Source organism: Equus przewalskii, chromosome 10 (assembly GCF_037783145.1).
Source record: "Equus przewalskii isolate Varuska chromosome 10, EquPr2, whole genome shotgun sequence".
Lineage (NCBI taxonomy): Eukaryota > Metazoa > Chordata > Mammalia > Perissodactyla > Equidae > Equus > Equus przewalskii.
The window spans coordinates 6,518,238-6,534,412 of record NC_091840.1 but is presented as its reverse complement, the minus strand read 5'-3'; the positions used below and the strand labels follow the sequence as shown (position 1 = coordinate 6,534,412).

Sequence of the window (16,175 nt, the reverse complement as noted above, 5' to 3'; positions counted from 1 at the left end):
TGAGTGATTTGATTTACTTCTTTGGCAAAGTTTTATGGCTGGGGGGACTGACAGAGGAGAGGGCCAGGGGGTGAAGGACTGTAGCACAGCCCCTGAAACTGGTAGGCACTCAGTTCAAGTTTGTTGAGTGATATTCATAAAACCCAATGGAGCAGAGAAACAAGTGTGGTCAGAGCAGATCGGGGTACAAGGTGGAGCAGGGCAGGACGACTCTTACATTTGTTAATCTTCCAAACGTAGCCATGTACATCTTCCGGGATCAAGTGGAAAGACATAAGCTAGAGACAACTGACTAGTTCAATTCAGCAAACGTTTACTGGGTACAAGGCTCTGAGTAAGACGTTGTGGGGACTGCCAGGATAAGCCAGCTGCCTTCAGGGAGTCTGAGGTCTTACAAAAACAATGGTGTACAAAGCATACGTTTGTAAAGATGACAATGCAGACGCAAAAGAAAGAGGCACAGTACTATATAGACAAGCATTTCCATGACTAAAAACCAGGAAAGGCTTTTGGGTGGGTAGCGTTTGAGATGGGCCTTCAGGATGGGCATGGATTTGAATGTCGGCTTTGTTGGTAGGAATGAACCTTCAAAGCACAGGGAATCTCTTGGGCAAACGAGCAGAGGTGGGAGGATCCCAGATGCATTTAGGGGTGGTGATGAATCTATGTCACGGCAGTAGTTTGGCCTGTGGGGAGTTAAGCCTGGAAATGTCCACCTGAGTTGATTTATGAGGTGCTTTCAACGCCAGGCAGAGAGATTTGGACTTCCTCTCTTTGCAAAAATGCAGAAGATTTTTGTGGGCAGGAAAGTAACACGAGTCTACCAGTGTTTTAGGCAATAGCTATAACATTTCAAACATACAAGATTAGGTACTGAAATGGCACCTTCCTGTCCAGCTGATAAGAAAGAGAGATTTTAATTACGTAACTAAATTCATTAATAGGGAGAAGGGGCTTTCACTTCTCAGGGCTAGCCATGACCCTCTTCCAATTTTATAAACAGATTAAAAAACAAAAAACCAAGTCTCCAGACCGAGATCTCTGGGAAAACAGAAGTAAATACTGACACAGTCTGGCTTTGTTTTCCCAAGAGAGGTCTCCCAGGCGATTTCTCTAATTATCTAGGAAAAAAATTTAACTTGTTTTTCCCTTTAGAGTTCAGCCGAGCTGGGGGGAAACCCCGCACTATTATCTTAGACTCTCCAGCTTTGGTTTGGGCACAGTATTAGTTCCTAAGAGACTCTCGAAGGTCTCTGAGCAAGGGTCTCTAGGCACTTGTTCCCAGCAACAAGGAGGAAGCTTAGAAGAAGTAAGAGACACGAGCGGGCGCTCTGCAAGGGCTTATTTTAAAAAGAAAGAAAAACGGCGGGGGTGGGGGTGTTGGAGGGGTAGCTCTGTTCATCTTTTTCGGATAATTCTGTAGGAAAACTAAGCAAGGTGGAAGCCGTTCCCTGGCCTCTGGTCAGGACCCCTAGACTAGAAAGCGCCTGAGGAGTACGCCCAAGGATGGAGAGCGATTGCGAGGTCTCCCGCCGGTCGCTTGGCTCTTAATTCCGCCAGGCTCCTGGAGGGGAGGCTGCAGCTACAGTCTTGCGCGCCGCGCAGCCAATAAGAAGGCAGAAATGCCCAGCCGATTGGGACTTCAACCAATCAGCACCCAGAACTTTAGCTCGCCAGCCGGCGTCTCGGTGTCCGAGAAGGGAGGCAAGCCCCTTTAGAGTTGCCAGTAACGGACATGGCTGCAGCCCTTGGAGGAGGGGACGTGAAGTGAGGAGGGGCAGGGAGGGGAGAGGACGTGGGAGAGGAAGACAGGCCCCCGGGCCCCGGTAAGTACGAGAAGGCTCGTGGCCCGAAGCAAGGGGAGCTAGAGGGTGTGGGGCTCGGCCTTCCGCGTCCTCTGGATTCTTGGTCGAGGCGAGGGGAGTCTGGGGTCTGCACCCAGGGATTGGCCTTGGGGGATCCCTTCGAGGGGGAGTCAAGGAACTGACTCCTGCCTCCAGCTCTTGGCCTTTTCCTTCTCCCGGGTGCTCACACTTGCCCTCGGCCCTGGCTTGGCCCCTTGGGGGTCCCTCGCCAGAAATCGAAGCCTCCCGCCAACAAAGAATCCCTGCCCCAGGTTTGTCGTGGCTGGGCCCTGGCCCAGGGGGCTTCCAACGCTGATGTCCAGTGTATTTATAGACCTCTGCGAGTCCCCCACCCCGACCTCAGTTCAGACCGTTGTCTCCCCTGCGCGCGCTCTCAGCTGCTGGCCGGCCCTCGTGCTGACCGCGTACCCCGGGCCAAGGTGGAGGGAGCCGAGGGGCTTCTCAACCCTGAGCAGCGACCCTGCGGTTTGGAGTGTGCCGTGCTTTTTGTTGTCCTTCCGTCTTTCCAGAATCGTTTAAAGATTCCTGAGCAGCAACCACAGGAATACAATACTTGCCATCCTATAAACTGATTTCTGTGCTGTGCCCTCATTCCTCTGCCGCACACTCCCCTCACGTCCAGTCTCACAGTCCTCGCGTGCCACGGTGTGAGCCCCTGGCCGGCGCCCCGTGCCCGGTGCCCGGTGCCCGGTGCCCGGTGCGAGGCAGACCCTGCTCTTCTTTCACTGGTGTGTAACCACAGGCTGCACTTTGGCGTGTTCGTTCATTTGGTCACGTGCTGCTACATCCCACCCTCTCTTCCGAGTTTTCGTGGGGCTCTAGGGGAAAAAAGGAGGGAGCTCTGTACTTGATCTTTTCCTTCTAGTGTGTGAATTTGTGCATTGAAGGAGGTGGTAGTTTTCTCATCCTTTATTCAAGACACTCAGCTTTAGTGACATAGTTGAGTTATTCCCAGGGTACTCTTAGAAAGCTGCAAGTGGGGAGGAGGAGAGTTTTTACGTTTTTATTTTACACAAGAGGAGACTGTTGGGAGGGGCAACGGGGCAGGGCCAGGGTCACCTAGAGCCAGGACTGGAGCTCTGAAGGCCAGGCTCTAAAGTTCTTTATCCCCTGGAGCCAGTTGTTTCCTAGGTGTGATCTGAGGAGATCAAGTTCCCTAACTTCTCTAAGCCCCCTGCAGGGTGGTTGTATACAATAAATGAGATGGTGTATATAGGACCCCTATACATAGGTGTAGATAGCATGGGGTCTAGCACTTACCAGGTTCTTAATCCATTCTTGCATTCCTTCATTTTAAGTAACCAGTGGGTAGTTCACTGGCTAATTTCTTGCATTAGTATTTATTGTGGTCTCTCTCTGTGTTTTGGGGCATAAATGATTACAATGATTCTCTGTTGAGGGCAGGAAGGGATGGAGTCAGGTCAAGGTAGCCTCTTCCTCTGTTTTTTGGGAACCAGTGTAGTGTTATTAGAGATGTTATTAGTGGAAATGTGTTGTGTATGAGAACAGTGTGGAGGCAGAAAAAGGTTGAGAACCACTGAGGAAAGAAGAAATACCATGGTGGTATGTCTTTATGATAATCTTGGCAAAAGAAAGGCCAATCTTAGTATTCCAAGGTAGTTTTAATTTTTTAAAAAACAATGGTATAGATTCATTTTCTAAAGAGTCAAAAGTGATCCATGGTATAAAAAAGTTTGAAAATCACTGTAAAGATGAGAACACATCAGAACCCAGACTGTCATAACCCTGGAACAGAGGACAGCGTGTTCAAATAGAATCCACAAATACTTTGCAAGTCTTGTTTTAGCGGCCATGTTAGCTTTCACTTCCTTGCTCACTGGTTCTTTTTGTCAGAACTTCAAATAGGGATACTGGTGGATACTATGGAGTAGTGCATTGACCAGGGAGGTGAAGTACAAACCATCCATCAGTGGCCAAATAATTGAGAGTTAACTGCCCTTGAATCCCCCACCCCCCACCCTGCCCCTTGTTTGTGGTGACCGGACATCAGAAGATTAGACCTGGAGAGCCAGGGTTGGGCGGTTAGATGGAAGAAAACAGAAAGCGCTTCTATTTCTATTTTGAGAAGTTGCTAGGGAGTGCCAACTCCAAGTGTTGAGAATCAGCCTTTTGGAAAGCTCACCTCCTGCAGAACTAATGGGAAATGAAGGTCGCAATCCTTCCGTTCCTCCCCACTGCTCTTTCCTTAATGTCGGGCTTGGGAAACAATTTCTATGGAGAGGGAGGAGTGCTAATGTAACTATTACCTACACCCAAGGCTTTCTTGACCCTCACCTGGTGAGTCAAGTATGAGCTCTTACGCTAGCAGTCCGAGCTGGGAAGACAGAGCCCCTAAATCCATTCCTGGGCTTCAGTGAGAAGGTTCGAGCTCATGGTTGGCACTTCACTGGTATATGTGTGTCAGTATTTTTTTATCTTGTTACTGTGTCGATGTTGTCTTCTCGAGAGTGTCTTTCTTTACCTAAAAGATAGGCTCCTTTAAAACTATTGTTTGAATGCTGGTTTCCGAGCAGGCCTGGATTTGTTTACAGGAGCACAGGTGAAATAAAGGGTAGGCCACGACTGCAGCAGGAATGTTTTTCTTCCGAAGGGACCGGCCAGCCAGAATGTGTGGTTTGGTGATCAGGGGTTTGTGTAATAATAAGCTTTGCCTGTGGCTGCTGAGACAGTAGTAAACAGTATGGGTCACATGACGTGGCAGGTAGAGTAAGGGCCAGATTTAGACCCGGCATGAGGTCTACATCTCACACTGATTGCTTTGGGTTTTACTGGCTCCATAGGCCAAAAGTGACGGGGCCCGGGGGGTGGAGCTGCATGCCCAAGGGAAGGAGACCCTTTAAGAGCAGCCATTGGAAAACCAGAAATCTTAGTGTAATTATATGAACCCAGTTTTCTTAATTTCAGGATCTTCCTGAAAAAGAGATTCGTGATACCTTCCTTAGTAGGGAAGCAAACAGAAAAATACTGGGAAACACTTGGAAAAGATATATACTGATGAGAGACTCAAAGATGTGTTGAAAAGAGCATAAACATTCCTAAAGTTGACATGGAACCCAAGGGGGGAATATTGTATAGTAACAGAAGGCAGAGTCTATTGTAAAATGAGAATCAGAAGTTGCTGACTTTTTTTATTGTGGTAAAATATACATAACATAAAATTTACCATTTTAACCAGCTCTGTGGCATTAAGGCCATCATATCGTTATGCAACCATCGCCACCATCCACCTCCAAAACGTTTGCATCTTCACAAACTGGAACTCTGTCCCCATTAAACAATAACCCCTATTCCTCCCCTGCCCCCAGTCCCTGGCATCCACCTATGAATTTGACTATTCTAGGAACCTCAAATAAGAGGTATTATACAATATTTGTTCTTTTGTGAGTGGCTTATTTCACTTAAGTTCCTCAAAGGTCTTCAAAGTTCATCCATGTTGTAGCGTATGTCAGAATTTTCTCCCTTTTTAAGTCTAAATAATATTCCATTGTATGTATAGACCACATCTTGTTTGTCCATTCATCTGTTGATGGACACTTGGATCGCTTCCACGTTTTGGCTATTGTGAATAATGCTGCTATGAGCGTGGATGTACAAAAGTCTATTTGAGTCCCTATTTCCGCTTCTTTAGGGTATATACCCAGAAGTGAGAGGTTGCTGATTTTTTAAAGATACATTTGATAGTACATTCACATGGTTTGAAAATTAAAAGGCACAAAGTGTATACAGTGAAAATTCTCCCGCCCATTCCTGTCCCCAGCCCCTCAGTTCCAATTTATTTCTTCCTTTGTGGGTTGTGCTTTTGGTATTGAATCTAATAAATCTAACACAAAGTCACAAAGATTTTTTCCTATCTTCTAGAAGTTTTATAGTTTTTCTTTTACATTTAGGTCTATGATCCATTTTTAGTTAATTTTTGTATATGGTGCAAGCTATATTTCCAAGTTTTTTTTTTTGCATCTGAATATTCAGTTGTTCCAGCACAATTTATTGAAAAGACTATCTTTTATTCGCTGAATGACCTTTGCACCTTTTTTTGAAAATCAATTCACCATCTATGTCTGGATCTATTTCTAGAACTTCTGTCACCAGGCCAATACTACACTGCCTTGATTACTGAAGCTTGATAAACCTTGAAGTCAGGTGGTGAAAGTCTTCCAACTTTCTCTTGGGGTAGTCTAATTTGGGTATCTCTTATGAGTGGAGCTGAGCATCTTTTCACATGTAGGAGCTACTGGATTTGTTGATTTCATAGTCTCTCGGGGTTAGAAGAGACCACACCAAGTCTCTTGCTTATTTGCTACCTGATGTATTTATCATCTCCATAATTTCCCAGCTTCTTCCTGGATGCCTCTAATGATGGGGAGCTCATTGCCTCTCAGGGGCAGACTATTCCATTTTTTTAATACAGTTCTAATTATGTAAGAGCTATTGCTCATATGAAGTCCCAGTCTACCTCCCTAGAGCTTCTTCCCCCAATCTAGTCCCTGTTTTTGGAGCCTTCCAGAGTAAGCCTGGCCCTTCTTTCACCTGGCAGCCATCATGCCTTTCTAGCCCTGCTCTCACCCCATGTGTTTTTGGTGTACTGGCTAAGCATCTTCACTTCTTTCCATCGTTTCTCAGGTCATAATTTCTCCAAGCTGGTTGCTGCTGTCTGGGAGCCTTCCAGATTTGTTACTGTCCTTCTTAAAGTGTGTGATTCACAAATGAACAAAATATTCCAGATATGCTCTGATATGTATAGGAATCAGACCTTACCTCTCTCTTTTTGGAGACTGTCTGTTAATGTAGCTGAAATGTGAATGAACTTTGAGCGGCCATGTCACGTCTATTGAAATCACATTTAATTGGGTCATTTATAGTAGTTTTATACAGTCGCTTTTGAACCTAAGCACAGGACTTACTATTGAATATATTTCAGTTAAATTGAATCTGTTAGATTTGGCCCATCATTTCAGCCTGTTGAGATCTTCTTGGATCTTGACTTTGATCTCCTTTCCAGGTCTATACTATCCAAGAATTTGATTAGCATACCATCTGTTTCCTCACTCAAGTCATTGATAAAAGTATTGACTAGGATGCCACCAAAGATAGAACCCTGAGGCTTGATATTAAAAACTTCCCTCCAGCTGGACATCAGTCTGTCACTTAGTACCCTTTGGGCCCAGCTATTCAACTGAATACAGGTCCAGCAAATTGTATTTTTGGTGTGTTGGGCATGGCTAGAGTGCAAGCACAGCTAATGAAGTTTGCATTAGAATGGATAAGAAGGACAGCCAACTCCTTACCTCGCCCTCAACCTGAACCTTGGGCATCCACTTAGCTCATTTTAGTGCTGATTTTGAGCTTGGCAGCAGGAAGCATCCATCCCTTTGTTTTCATGGCTACTATGCTACCTTTGTCTAGATACTTGTTATGGCAAACCAAGATTGTTATTTTCTTCTAACTCTTCTGCCTTGTAATTTCTTTCCCTTCCCACTATGATCCATTCTCTACCCTCTTAAAATACTGGGCCCGCTTAGAAAACTTCAGTGACCCCTCAGGATCTCTCTGTTTTGGGCTTCAAGGGGCCCTGCATTTTGGCCCCTGATTCCCTGTGCTATGTGGCCCTTCATTTCCTCGCTCTTACTTCCTAAGGCCTTTGGTTCTAACCAAACAGGTCAGATCCACCATCTTTCACAAAGGCTCCTGCATTTCTTCCTTGGTACCTTTGTTGGGACTTCTAGTTCTTGCTTGGGTTGCTGTCTGTTGTCTCACTCCTAGGCACCTGTTTGCAATTCTCATTTAGTATTTCAATGGCAACTTGAATTTTAGTTATCTTTTTTCATAATAGCCAAAAACTGCCTATGTTATAAATCCCTCTAGGGAAAGGACTGTATCTTATACTTTGAAAATAGGACCATTCCTAACGCTTATTAAATATATGCAGTTATTTCACACAGTAGGCACTTGATAAATGTTCATTTCCTTCACTGTCTCTTCTCTTTTATACCCAATCTTGCATGTGCCAGGCAGTGTAGAGCTTGGTTGAGCTGATTTAGTTGGATCTCAGATCCCACCTTACTTTTTAAAATCAGCTTGATTGAGGCAGTATTTACACACAATAAAATGCTCCTTTTAAGTATATAGTTCAAAGAATTTTGACAAATGTGTATACCGCTGTAACTACCACCCACAATCAGGATATTGAACAAGAGATCCCAGCACCCTTTGCAGTCATTCCCTCCCCCTGCCCCAGGCAACCCCTGATCCGCTTGCTGTCACTATGGATTCATTTTGCCTGTTCTGAATTTTCTATAAAAAATGGAATCATATGCTGCATGCTCTTTTGTGCCTGGCTCTTTCATTCAGCACATGTATTTGAGATTCAGCCATGTCGTTGTGCGTGTCAGTACTTCAGTCCGTTTTGTGTAGATATACCACAGTTTATTCATCCGATCACCTGTGAATGGGTATTGGATTGTTTCTAGTTTTTGGCTATTTTCAATAAAGCTGCTTTGAACAATTCTTTTTGAGGACATATGTTTTCATTACTGGGTCATATAGGAAGTGTATGCTTAACTTTATCAGAAACTGCCAAAATGTTTTTCAAAGTGGTTGTACCATGTTACATTCCCACCAGCAATTTATGAGTTCATACCCTCACCAACACTAGGTATTGTCAATCGTTTTCATTTTAGTGATTCTAATGGGTGCATATTAATATTAATACTGATAAATGTATTGATATAAATATTATTTAATTTAATTATTTAAATATTAAATAATTAAAGTCTTCCAACCCATGGACATGGTATATCTCTCCATTTATTTAGCTCTTCTTTAATTTCTCTCAGCAGTGACAGATCTTACATATGTTTTTGTTAAAGTCATCCCTAAGTATTTCATAGGTTTTTTTTGTGCTATTATAAGTGATATTTAAAATTTTTTATTTTTCTATATTTCATTATAGCATATAGAAATTTAATTTATATTTGTATTTTGACCTTGTATCCTGCAACCTTGCACACTTATTTGTTCTAATATCTTATTTGTAGATTACCTAGGATTTTCTACATATATGATCTGGTCTTCTGCCAATAGAGACAGTTTTACTTATCTCTTTACAACCCTTATGCTTTTTGGTTTTTTTCTTCTCCTTACTTTTAAGTCCTCATTGCTGACCTAGGGGGTACTTTGTTTGTATTTCTTGTTTGCTGATGATAGTAATGGCAGCTATTTATTAAGACCTACTATGTGCCAAATACTGGACTAGACCCTCCACATGTAATATTTTACACAATTCCTGTTGCACCACTCTGTGGTAGGTATTGTCATTTCCATTCTATGAATAAGAACCGAGAGGCGGAGAGACAAGTGATTTCCCAAGGTCATTTGGCACTTGATACATGTTGGAGCCAGGATTTGAACCCAGGGGTATTTGGCTTTGAAGCCTGTGCTTTTTTTCACAGTGGGGCATGAGGAGAACTGGCCCTTTAAGGATACAGCTGCTGGTTTCAGATCAGACAGTTAAGGACAGCTCTCTCCCAGAATCCCATGTATGGAGTGATGGGAAAACAGAGACTCTTAGAAAAATGTCCTGCTCCTGGCTGCCCTCAATGAACTGCTGTGGTTCCAGCTGGCCACAGGGTTATTTCACTCTCATAGTGTTGGCAGAAAGAATTAAGCACAATCCCCATCTGGTTCCTGGTGCCTTTCCCTGTGTGGTGACTACCTCATCCAGCCCCTGCTGGGATGGGGTGTCATGGGGACCTCAAGCTGTACTCGTAAACAGGGCCTGGGGAGCCTGAGTCAGAGTGGCCTTGGGGAGAAGTGGATTTGGCCTCTCAGGATCCCATTTCAGTGGGCTGCCAAAGACCAAATGTCACTGCGGTGCAAGGCTGCTTCAGTGTCACTGTCTGTCTCTAACCCTTTGGAACTAGCTCAGCTTTGAAAGTCCTGGCTGGAAAGGCAGGGGTAGGGAGATACTTGGCGAGACAGGCCTGGGACGTCGGCACTGGTGCCGCCTTGCAAGGAATTGGAGGGGATTTTGGAGTGGAGCTGGTGAATGCAGAGGCTGGGCCTCCTGGCTGGGGTCCTCTAGACACAGCTTTTTTTGTTGTTGCTAGACAGCTTTTTCATGGATAAGTTCTTCTGGGCTTCTTAGCGATGCTTTGCTGCAGGCCCCACAAAGAACTGCCCTAGTCAGCAGGTTAGTACTTTCTCCACGAGTAGTCACCTGGCACCAAACCAGATTACTCAGTGGCACTCTTTACCCAGACATGTCCTGGTCTGAAACCATTAAAGCATGTTGGCTGCCAAGATGGATGAGTGAGGGTCAGGGGTTGTGTGGGGAGAGGGGTGGTGGGTGGGGAGGTAACGCAATCTTCATTTTCCAGATTGTTGTCAGATTGGCTCAGCCATCCTTGTGGACATCTGCCCAGGTGCCTGTGGAGCACTGCCCTGTTGGCAAACCGCACGAGAGGCCCGGCTGTCTGTGGCCATGTATGTGTTGGCATGTGCGGTGTGTTTCCCAGCAAATGGAAATAGACGGATTCCATGCTCCTGGTGGCAGCAGTGGAGTGAGCCTGTCTCTACTTTCTGTCATCTCCCCACCACTCTCCTGAACATTCTAGTTGTGTCTAGATTCCAGTTTACCTTAATGCTAACCTTCCCTTTTTAAAAAGCTGATAAGCCAGGGCTTTTCCTGCCTGCTGGAAATCAGTGAGTTAAAGAGTACACGTGGAACAAAACATGTGCCTCCACACGTTAGGGTTAAAAGAGGAAAGCTTGCAGCCCTCCAGCGTCCCCTCCGTAGCCTGCTCCCTCCTGGCCTCAGAGAGGGGAATTTGTCCGAAGCTGACTGCCGCTAGAACAGGGCCAGCCAGGGTTCATGGTCAGTGGAGCCAGTTCTGTTCCATGCACCACTCTGTTGTTCAGATGGTACTGCTGTATTTCCTGATAGTCGCCTGTTCCAGCAACCTGGACTTACGGGATCTCTTTCCTCTTTTTTCCCCAGATGCTGTGACTGTGACAGAGCCCCTGGGGTTTGTACATGTTGGGGAGGAGCCTTCCTTTTGGGGGTGACCACGTTCATCTGGGCATGCCTGCAGTACTCTGGGCCCATGGACCTGAAGGAGAAGCATGCGGTAGGCCTCTTTCTGTTCCCTTATGGGTGCTGTCTCTGTGTCTCTGTTGGACTCTCTCTACTTGTGTTTGCCTGGGGGGGTCCTCCTTTGAGGGCTTTAAACCACAAGTGAGAGAGGGGTGCAGCTCTGAGGCTTGGGGTAGCTGTCTGTGATCCCCTCTGGGAGGGTGCTGTTGCTTGGCTGGACAGCACACACTTGGGGAGCTGTGAATACAGGACAAAGTGGACCTGTTAACACAACTGCGTGGGAGCAGGTTTCTGATTTGTGTTGGCTCCGAGCCAGCCTCCCGCTTCTTGCCCGGGGCTGTGTAATTTGGTTGGTTTGCTCTTTGCTAGGGCTCTGCCCCAACCTGCTGAGCCTTGTTGAGTACTGTTGGGCACCCTCTCTGTGGTTAGGGAAGAGCTCCCCAGTTAGACTCCAAACACAGCTGTGGCATCAGCTGGAGTGAGCAGCCAGGCGTCCTTAGATCGGCCTCCTCCTCCTGGCCTGACTCAGGTACTCCAGCCTCCAGGTACCCCGTCTTTGCATGCAGGTAGATTTGTCATCAGAGTCTCCCTCTCCCCTGATGAAGACTGTCTCTTGCCTGGACTTCTGCCGCACCTTCCTGACAGGTCCCTCTGTCTCTGATCTCCTTCCTTCACTTAGCTGTCAGAGAAAGCTATCCAAAATGCAGAGCTGACTGTTTTGTCACCCTTGCTTAAAAGTTGTCAATGGCTCCATGCCACCTGCTGAAACCTTTAGGGTGGTGTACACAGCCCTCCATAACCCCGCTCCTGCCCGTCAGCCCAGCATCCCTAGCCTCCCCTGCCTTGGCCTTTACCACTAGTAATTCTGAATGCTTCAGAGTTGGGGCACACATTCCACGTTTAGGCTCTTACCCTAAAATGCTCCCCACCCCTTTTCCTGGCAAACTCCTACTATTCTTTCTTCAAGACCCAGTTTAGGCATCACCTTCTCCAGATAAGTCCTCCTTCCCCACCTCCAGAGGTCACTCCTGTCAGCGTTTATAGTATCTCCACTATTGTCCTTGCTATACTGTATTGAAATAATCTGTCTGTCCCTCTTTATCTCAGTGTCCCTGGCTCCTAGCAAAGAGCCTGGCAGGTAGCAAAGGCTTAGTAAATACTTATTGACTTGAACTTATGGATAGTGATCTTTCTGCCAAAGAAATCTTGGGAAGCCTGGAGAGGGAGCTGTGGGTGCGCACATTGGGCCTCTGATGATGCCTGGCTGATTGCTGACTTGTTCAGCTCCAGGCTTCTCATGCCTCTGGACCAGCTGTGGAACAGGCTTGTGGGCCTGGACTTGAAGCAGGTATGTTCAGCATCCTGTTCACAGACATGTCTGGCTGCTCTGCTGGTGTCCATGCTACCAGTGATCGGCACGGAGGGAAAGCTACACCTGCCTCTCTCCTAGCCTGGGTGCAAGGCTGCTGCACACGGTTGCAAGGGCTGTGCCCTGCTCAATTCCAGGGAGTATCCCACTAGAGGCTATGTTGTTGTACAATGTAGTGGCCTGCCTGGGTGAGGCTGAATGTCCCCCACACAGAGGACAGTATTGTCCTATGGTTCCATCCTGCTGCTGAAACACCAGTTGCCAGTGAATTGGAGAAACAAAGTTCTGTGATCCAGGGGGCTGGCTTCTCAGGCCTGAGGAAGACTTGAGCGCCCAGACTGGATAAGCTCTCAGGGTCCATTTTCCCGGAGGATTCTTCTCTATCCTCTTCTTTCTCTTGCTGGATAGACAAGTCCTGAACTAGTAAGTGTCGTCACCATCGTCATCAGCCATATTTGTGGAATGGCTCCTTTGAGTTGGTAGCAGTCTAGGTACTGAGCAGGTGGCCCCTGGCTAGGAGACGCTCACAGTCTACTTGAGGAATTGATAGTTCAAGCAGCTAAGCCATAGAGCCTGATGGGGATTCTACCTGAGACACCATGCCAGTCGTATAAATGGGCTTCTAAAGGTAATCCCTGTGGCTTCTGACAGTGAAAGGCTTGCTGGAGGAGTAGCAGTGGGAGGTATGGCGTGGTGGTGGTTGATGGTAAGATGGCCTGTTGTCCCCTGGCTATAGCCCAGGGTTGGTTGCTTGTTGATTTTCTTCCCCCCGCGCCCTGTCACTTTATGACACGCCGTTCCTCACTGTCCCCTTTGGAGCCTCCTCTTCTGTCTCTAGTCTTCCAGCCCGTGGTGGCATACTGTGTCAGTGATGGCCTGGGTTTCTGCTTCTTAGATGCAGAGCTTGCCTTCACTTGCTGAAGTGGGCAGTGTAGGAAGGGGGCAGGACGGGAGAGGGCCGCGTGGGGGGCCCTGCAGGACAGCCGGGTCAGACCCTGTGAGCTGATCTTTTTAGGGCCTGTTGCACAGGATGGGGAGTGTTTGCGTTGTGGTTCCCACAGAGCACTGTCTTGGTAGAAAGCTAAAGGGAAGTGTGACCTGGGAGCAGGGGACAGGGGGACAGGAGTCTTTCCTTGGCAGTTTGCTAAGACAGCTGCCATCCTCAGAGTAGCTGGCTTGGAAGCTGACCCCTCCTCCCCCTGGCCTTAGCCTCATGAGGACTTCCTGCCCTTAATCTCTGGACCACCCTGCCCCTCCTTTGCCCATTCAGCTGTGGGTTTAGCAAGGGCCTCCAGGGAGCTGTGCTAGAGAAGCGGGAGGGCAGAGGCCAGCTCGAACTCGCTGAGGCTCTCTCTTCCCTCCCTTGCAACTCACATGGTGTTGTCTAGGAAACAGGGCCCTGGAGAAAAGTGCTCAGGCTCTAGCCTGCGCTCTGGGCTTATTGGACCTGTTAGGTTGCTTCCTCTCCCTCGGGGTTTTGTAGCCCCATCCTAAGGGTGGCCTGGAATTAGGCAGAGAAGTTTCCTGTCCACTCCCAGGGACTTTTGACCTTCTTTCTCCAGGGGTCTGTGCTGAGAGCTTCCTGTATATCAAACTTGGGGTCCTAGAGTGATGTGTAGGTTCTGCCTGATGGCCAAGAGGTACTGAGGTGGGAGCCCCAGGTCACTGGCCTCTTCTTTCTGCCTGAGAGATGAGGCCCAGGTGTCCACAGGCCATCTCTGGTCCCAGTGGCACTTTGTCAGGTGTCTCTAAATGCAGCTGGACGTTCGTCAGCTGCTGCCCAATCTCTGCACTCTCATAGATTAGTGGCTATTGGAGCCCTGCTGACCCCCGTAACCTAGTGGAAAGGTGTTAGGTGCTAGGCATTGGAATCCTCAGAGGTCCTCCCTTTTGGCTGGCTCTTCCCTCTTCTGCTAGCTTCTTCTGCTCGCTCCCTGGCCCCCTGCTCTGCCTCCTAGAAGTCACTGCTCCAGTCTTCTCAAGTGCCAGTTTTTCCCCCTCTACGCAGAATGTGCTGCTTTTAGTAACGCACAAGGCCCCTCTCCCCTCCTTCCTGTGGCTCTAATGTGGAAAGAGCTGTTATGGGCGTGGCTCCATGCTAGGAGTCTCTGAGTGATTTGGGGGAGCTCTCATGGATAACAAGCTCACCACAGTGGGGCTCCTACCCTTGCCTAGTGATTTGGGGCCAAGGAAAGGTAGTCTGGGAAGAGAGCCCAGGTACTCCTTGATGCCGGCAGTTACCCTCAGGGCTCTGGGCCAATAGCAGCCATTTCCTGCATAGCTTCTCCCCCTGCCCGCACTGTGCATGCATCCACACCCCCCTGGCTGCGCGTTGCCCCTCTGCTCACCCCTCAGTGACCTTGTCTGATGCATGGACCAAGCTCCTGGACATCTGGCAGAGCATCGTACAAACTTTCTCCTCTCAACCCCCTCTCTCCTCCTCCTTTCCCTCTTGCCTCTCCCTCCCTCCCACGGCTGTGACTGCCTCCTCCTCCCTCCCTAAATCTGCAGCGTGACTGGAAATAGGCTGAATTAATCAGCAGATTGAAGCTCCACTCTGCTGTACCGGATTCTCTGCAGCGCCCGGCTCCTCACTCACACGCTCTCCAGCTCTCCCTTCCTTTTTTCTCTTCTCTCACTCTTTCTCCCTCTCTTTCTCTTTCTGTTCCTTTCTCTTTTTCTTTGAGGGTGGTGTTGGAAGTTGTGTGGCTGATCCCTTGTGTGGCTCAGGCTCCACCCCATGCTCTTTAAGCAGGCAGAGCTATGGATGCCCCATCAGGGCAAATGCAACAAAGTGAGTATGCCGGCTTGGCTTTTACGTTTCTGTTACAAATGCCTTGTTCCCTGCTTTGTCGGGTTAGCGGTTGCTACAAGTCTTGAAGATGGATGCCCAAACCAGGGGCAGCTCCGATTACAAGGTAGCTTAGCATGGTGGAAAGAGGCTGGGAACAGGAGCCAGAAAGCCAATGTGTCTGAGGAGCTGCCACCCAGGCTCCCAAGTCACCCAGAGCAGAACTGGAGCTGAGTTTCCCAGTGGGGCATCTGGGCAAGGTATGCTGGCATCTGGGTCTCATGTACAAGTGACGGGAAGCTCTGGGCCTGGATGCCAGCCCTCCTCAGGGCCAGTAAGGGGGCTTTTTTTTTGCTGGACCACATGGGTCATTGAGACAGGGGCAACCAGGGCTGGAGTGATTTCTTCCTGGGTCTTATGCTGCAGGAGGAAGAAGATGGGTGAAAATGCCAAGGTCAGCTTGAGGCCGGAAGAGGAGGAAGCCTGAGGCTTTGATTTGCCTGGCTGCAGACAGAGTCGATTTGTGTCTGGCCAAACTCAGAAGAGATTTATCATGACTGCTAAAGAAGACCCTGGTGTATAGTGGCCAGATCTCTGCTTCAGGGATTCAGGCATTATGTGGAGTCCAACTTCGGCTCCCCTCCCCTCCTGCACTAGCCAGGAAGGCTGTGACGGTGGGGACCTGGCAAAGGAGCCAGGCCCCAGCCAGTTCTAATTAATGGTTACCTGCTGTTGTCAAGGCTGAGGGTCAAGGTCTAAATTTATAACCTGTCTACCTGTGCCTTGGGGACTTTGATTCTGCTTGCTCCCGAAATAGGTGGAGTAGGAAGGAAAAGAGTTGCTGTGCTGAGAGGACCTCAGAGGAGTCCTGAAGGGACAGGGGTTGGGGGCTGAGGGGCTTCTGGCTCTGGGCCACCTGAGAAACCTGACTGAGGTGGCACAGGAGAGCTCAGGTATGTTGGCTCTCGAAAGGCTTATTAGACTGACCCGGATGCTCAGCTTCAGGCCCTGCAGAGCTGGTCCTGTCCAGTAGCAGGT

General features: G+C 48.1%; 1 protein-coding gene across 14 annotated transcripts in view; it reads left to right on the top strand.

The window, feature by feature from the left end:
• The first annotated feature begins 1,564 nt into the window (after positions 1 to 1,564).
• TMEM94 (transmembrane protein 94) overlaps positions 1,565 to 16,175 on the top strand; it is a 33,551-nt gene continuing 18,940 nt past the window's right edge. For 6 of the 14 annotated variants that reach the window (XR_011522908.1, XR_011522907.1, XM_070560016.1 and 3 more), the window contains exons 1-2: positions 1,666 to 1,826; positions 10,882 to 11,011. Coding sequence is in view for 10 of the 14 variants with exons in the window: in XM_070560016.1 (XP_070416117.1) it covers positions 10,988 to 11,011 (24 nt within the window). In the remaining 4 variants the exon portion in view is untranslated. Of the gene's footprint in view, positions 1,827 to 10,881; positions 11,012 to 14,702; positions 15,141 to 16,175 lie in introns of those variants that run through there. The other 8 variants (XM_008513274.2, XM_008513270.2, XM_008513275.2 and 5 more) reach the window with 4 other exon arrangements.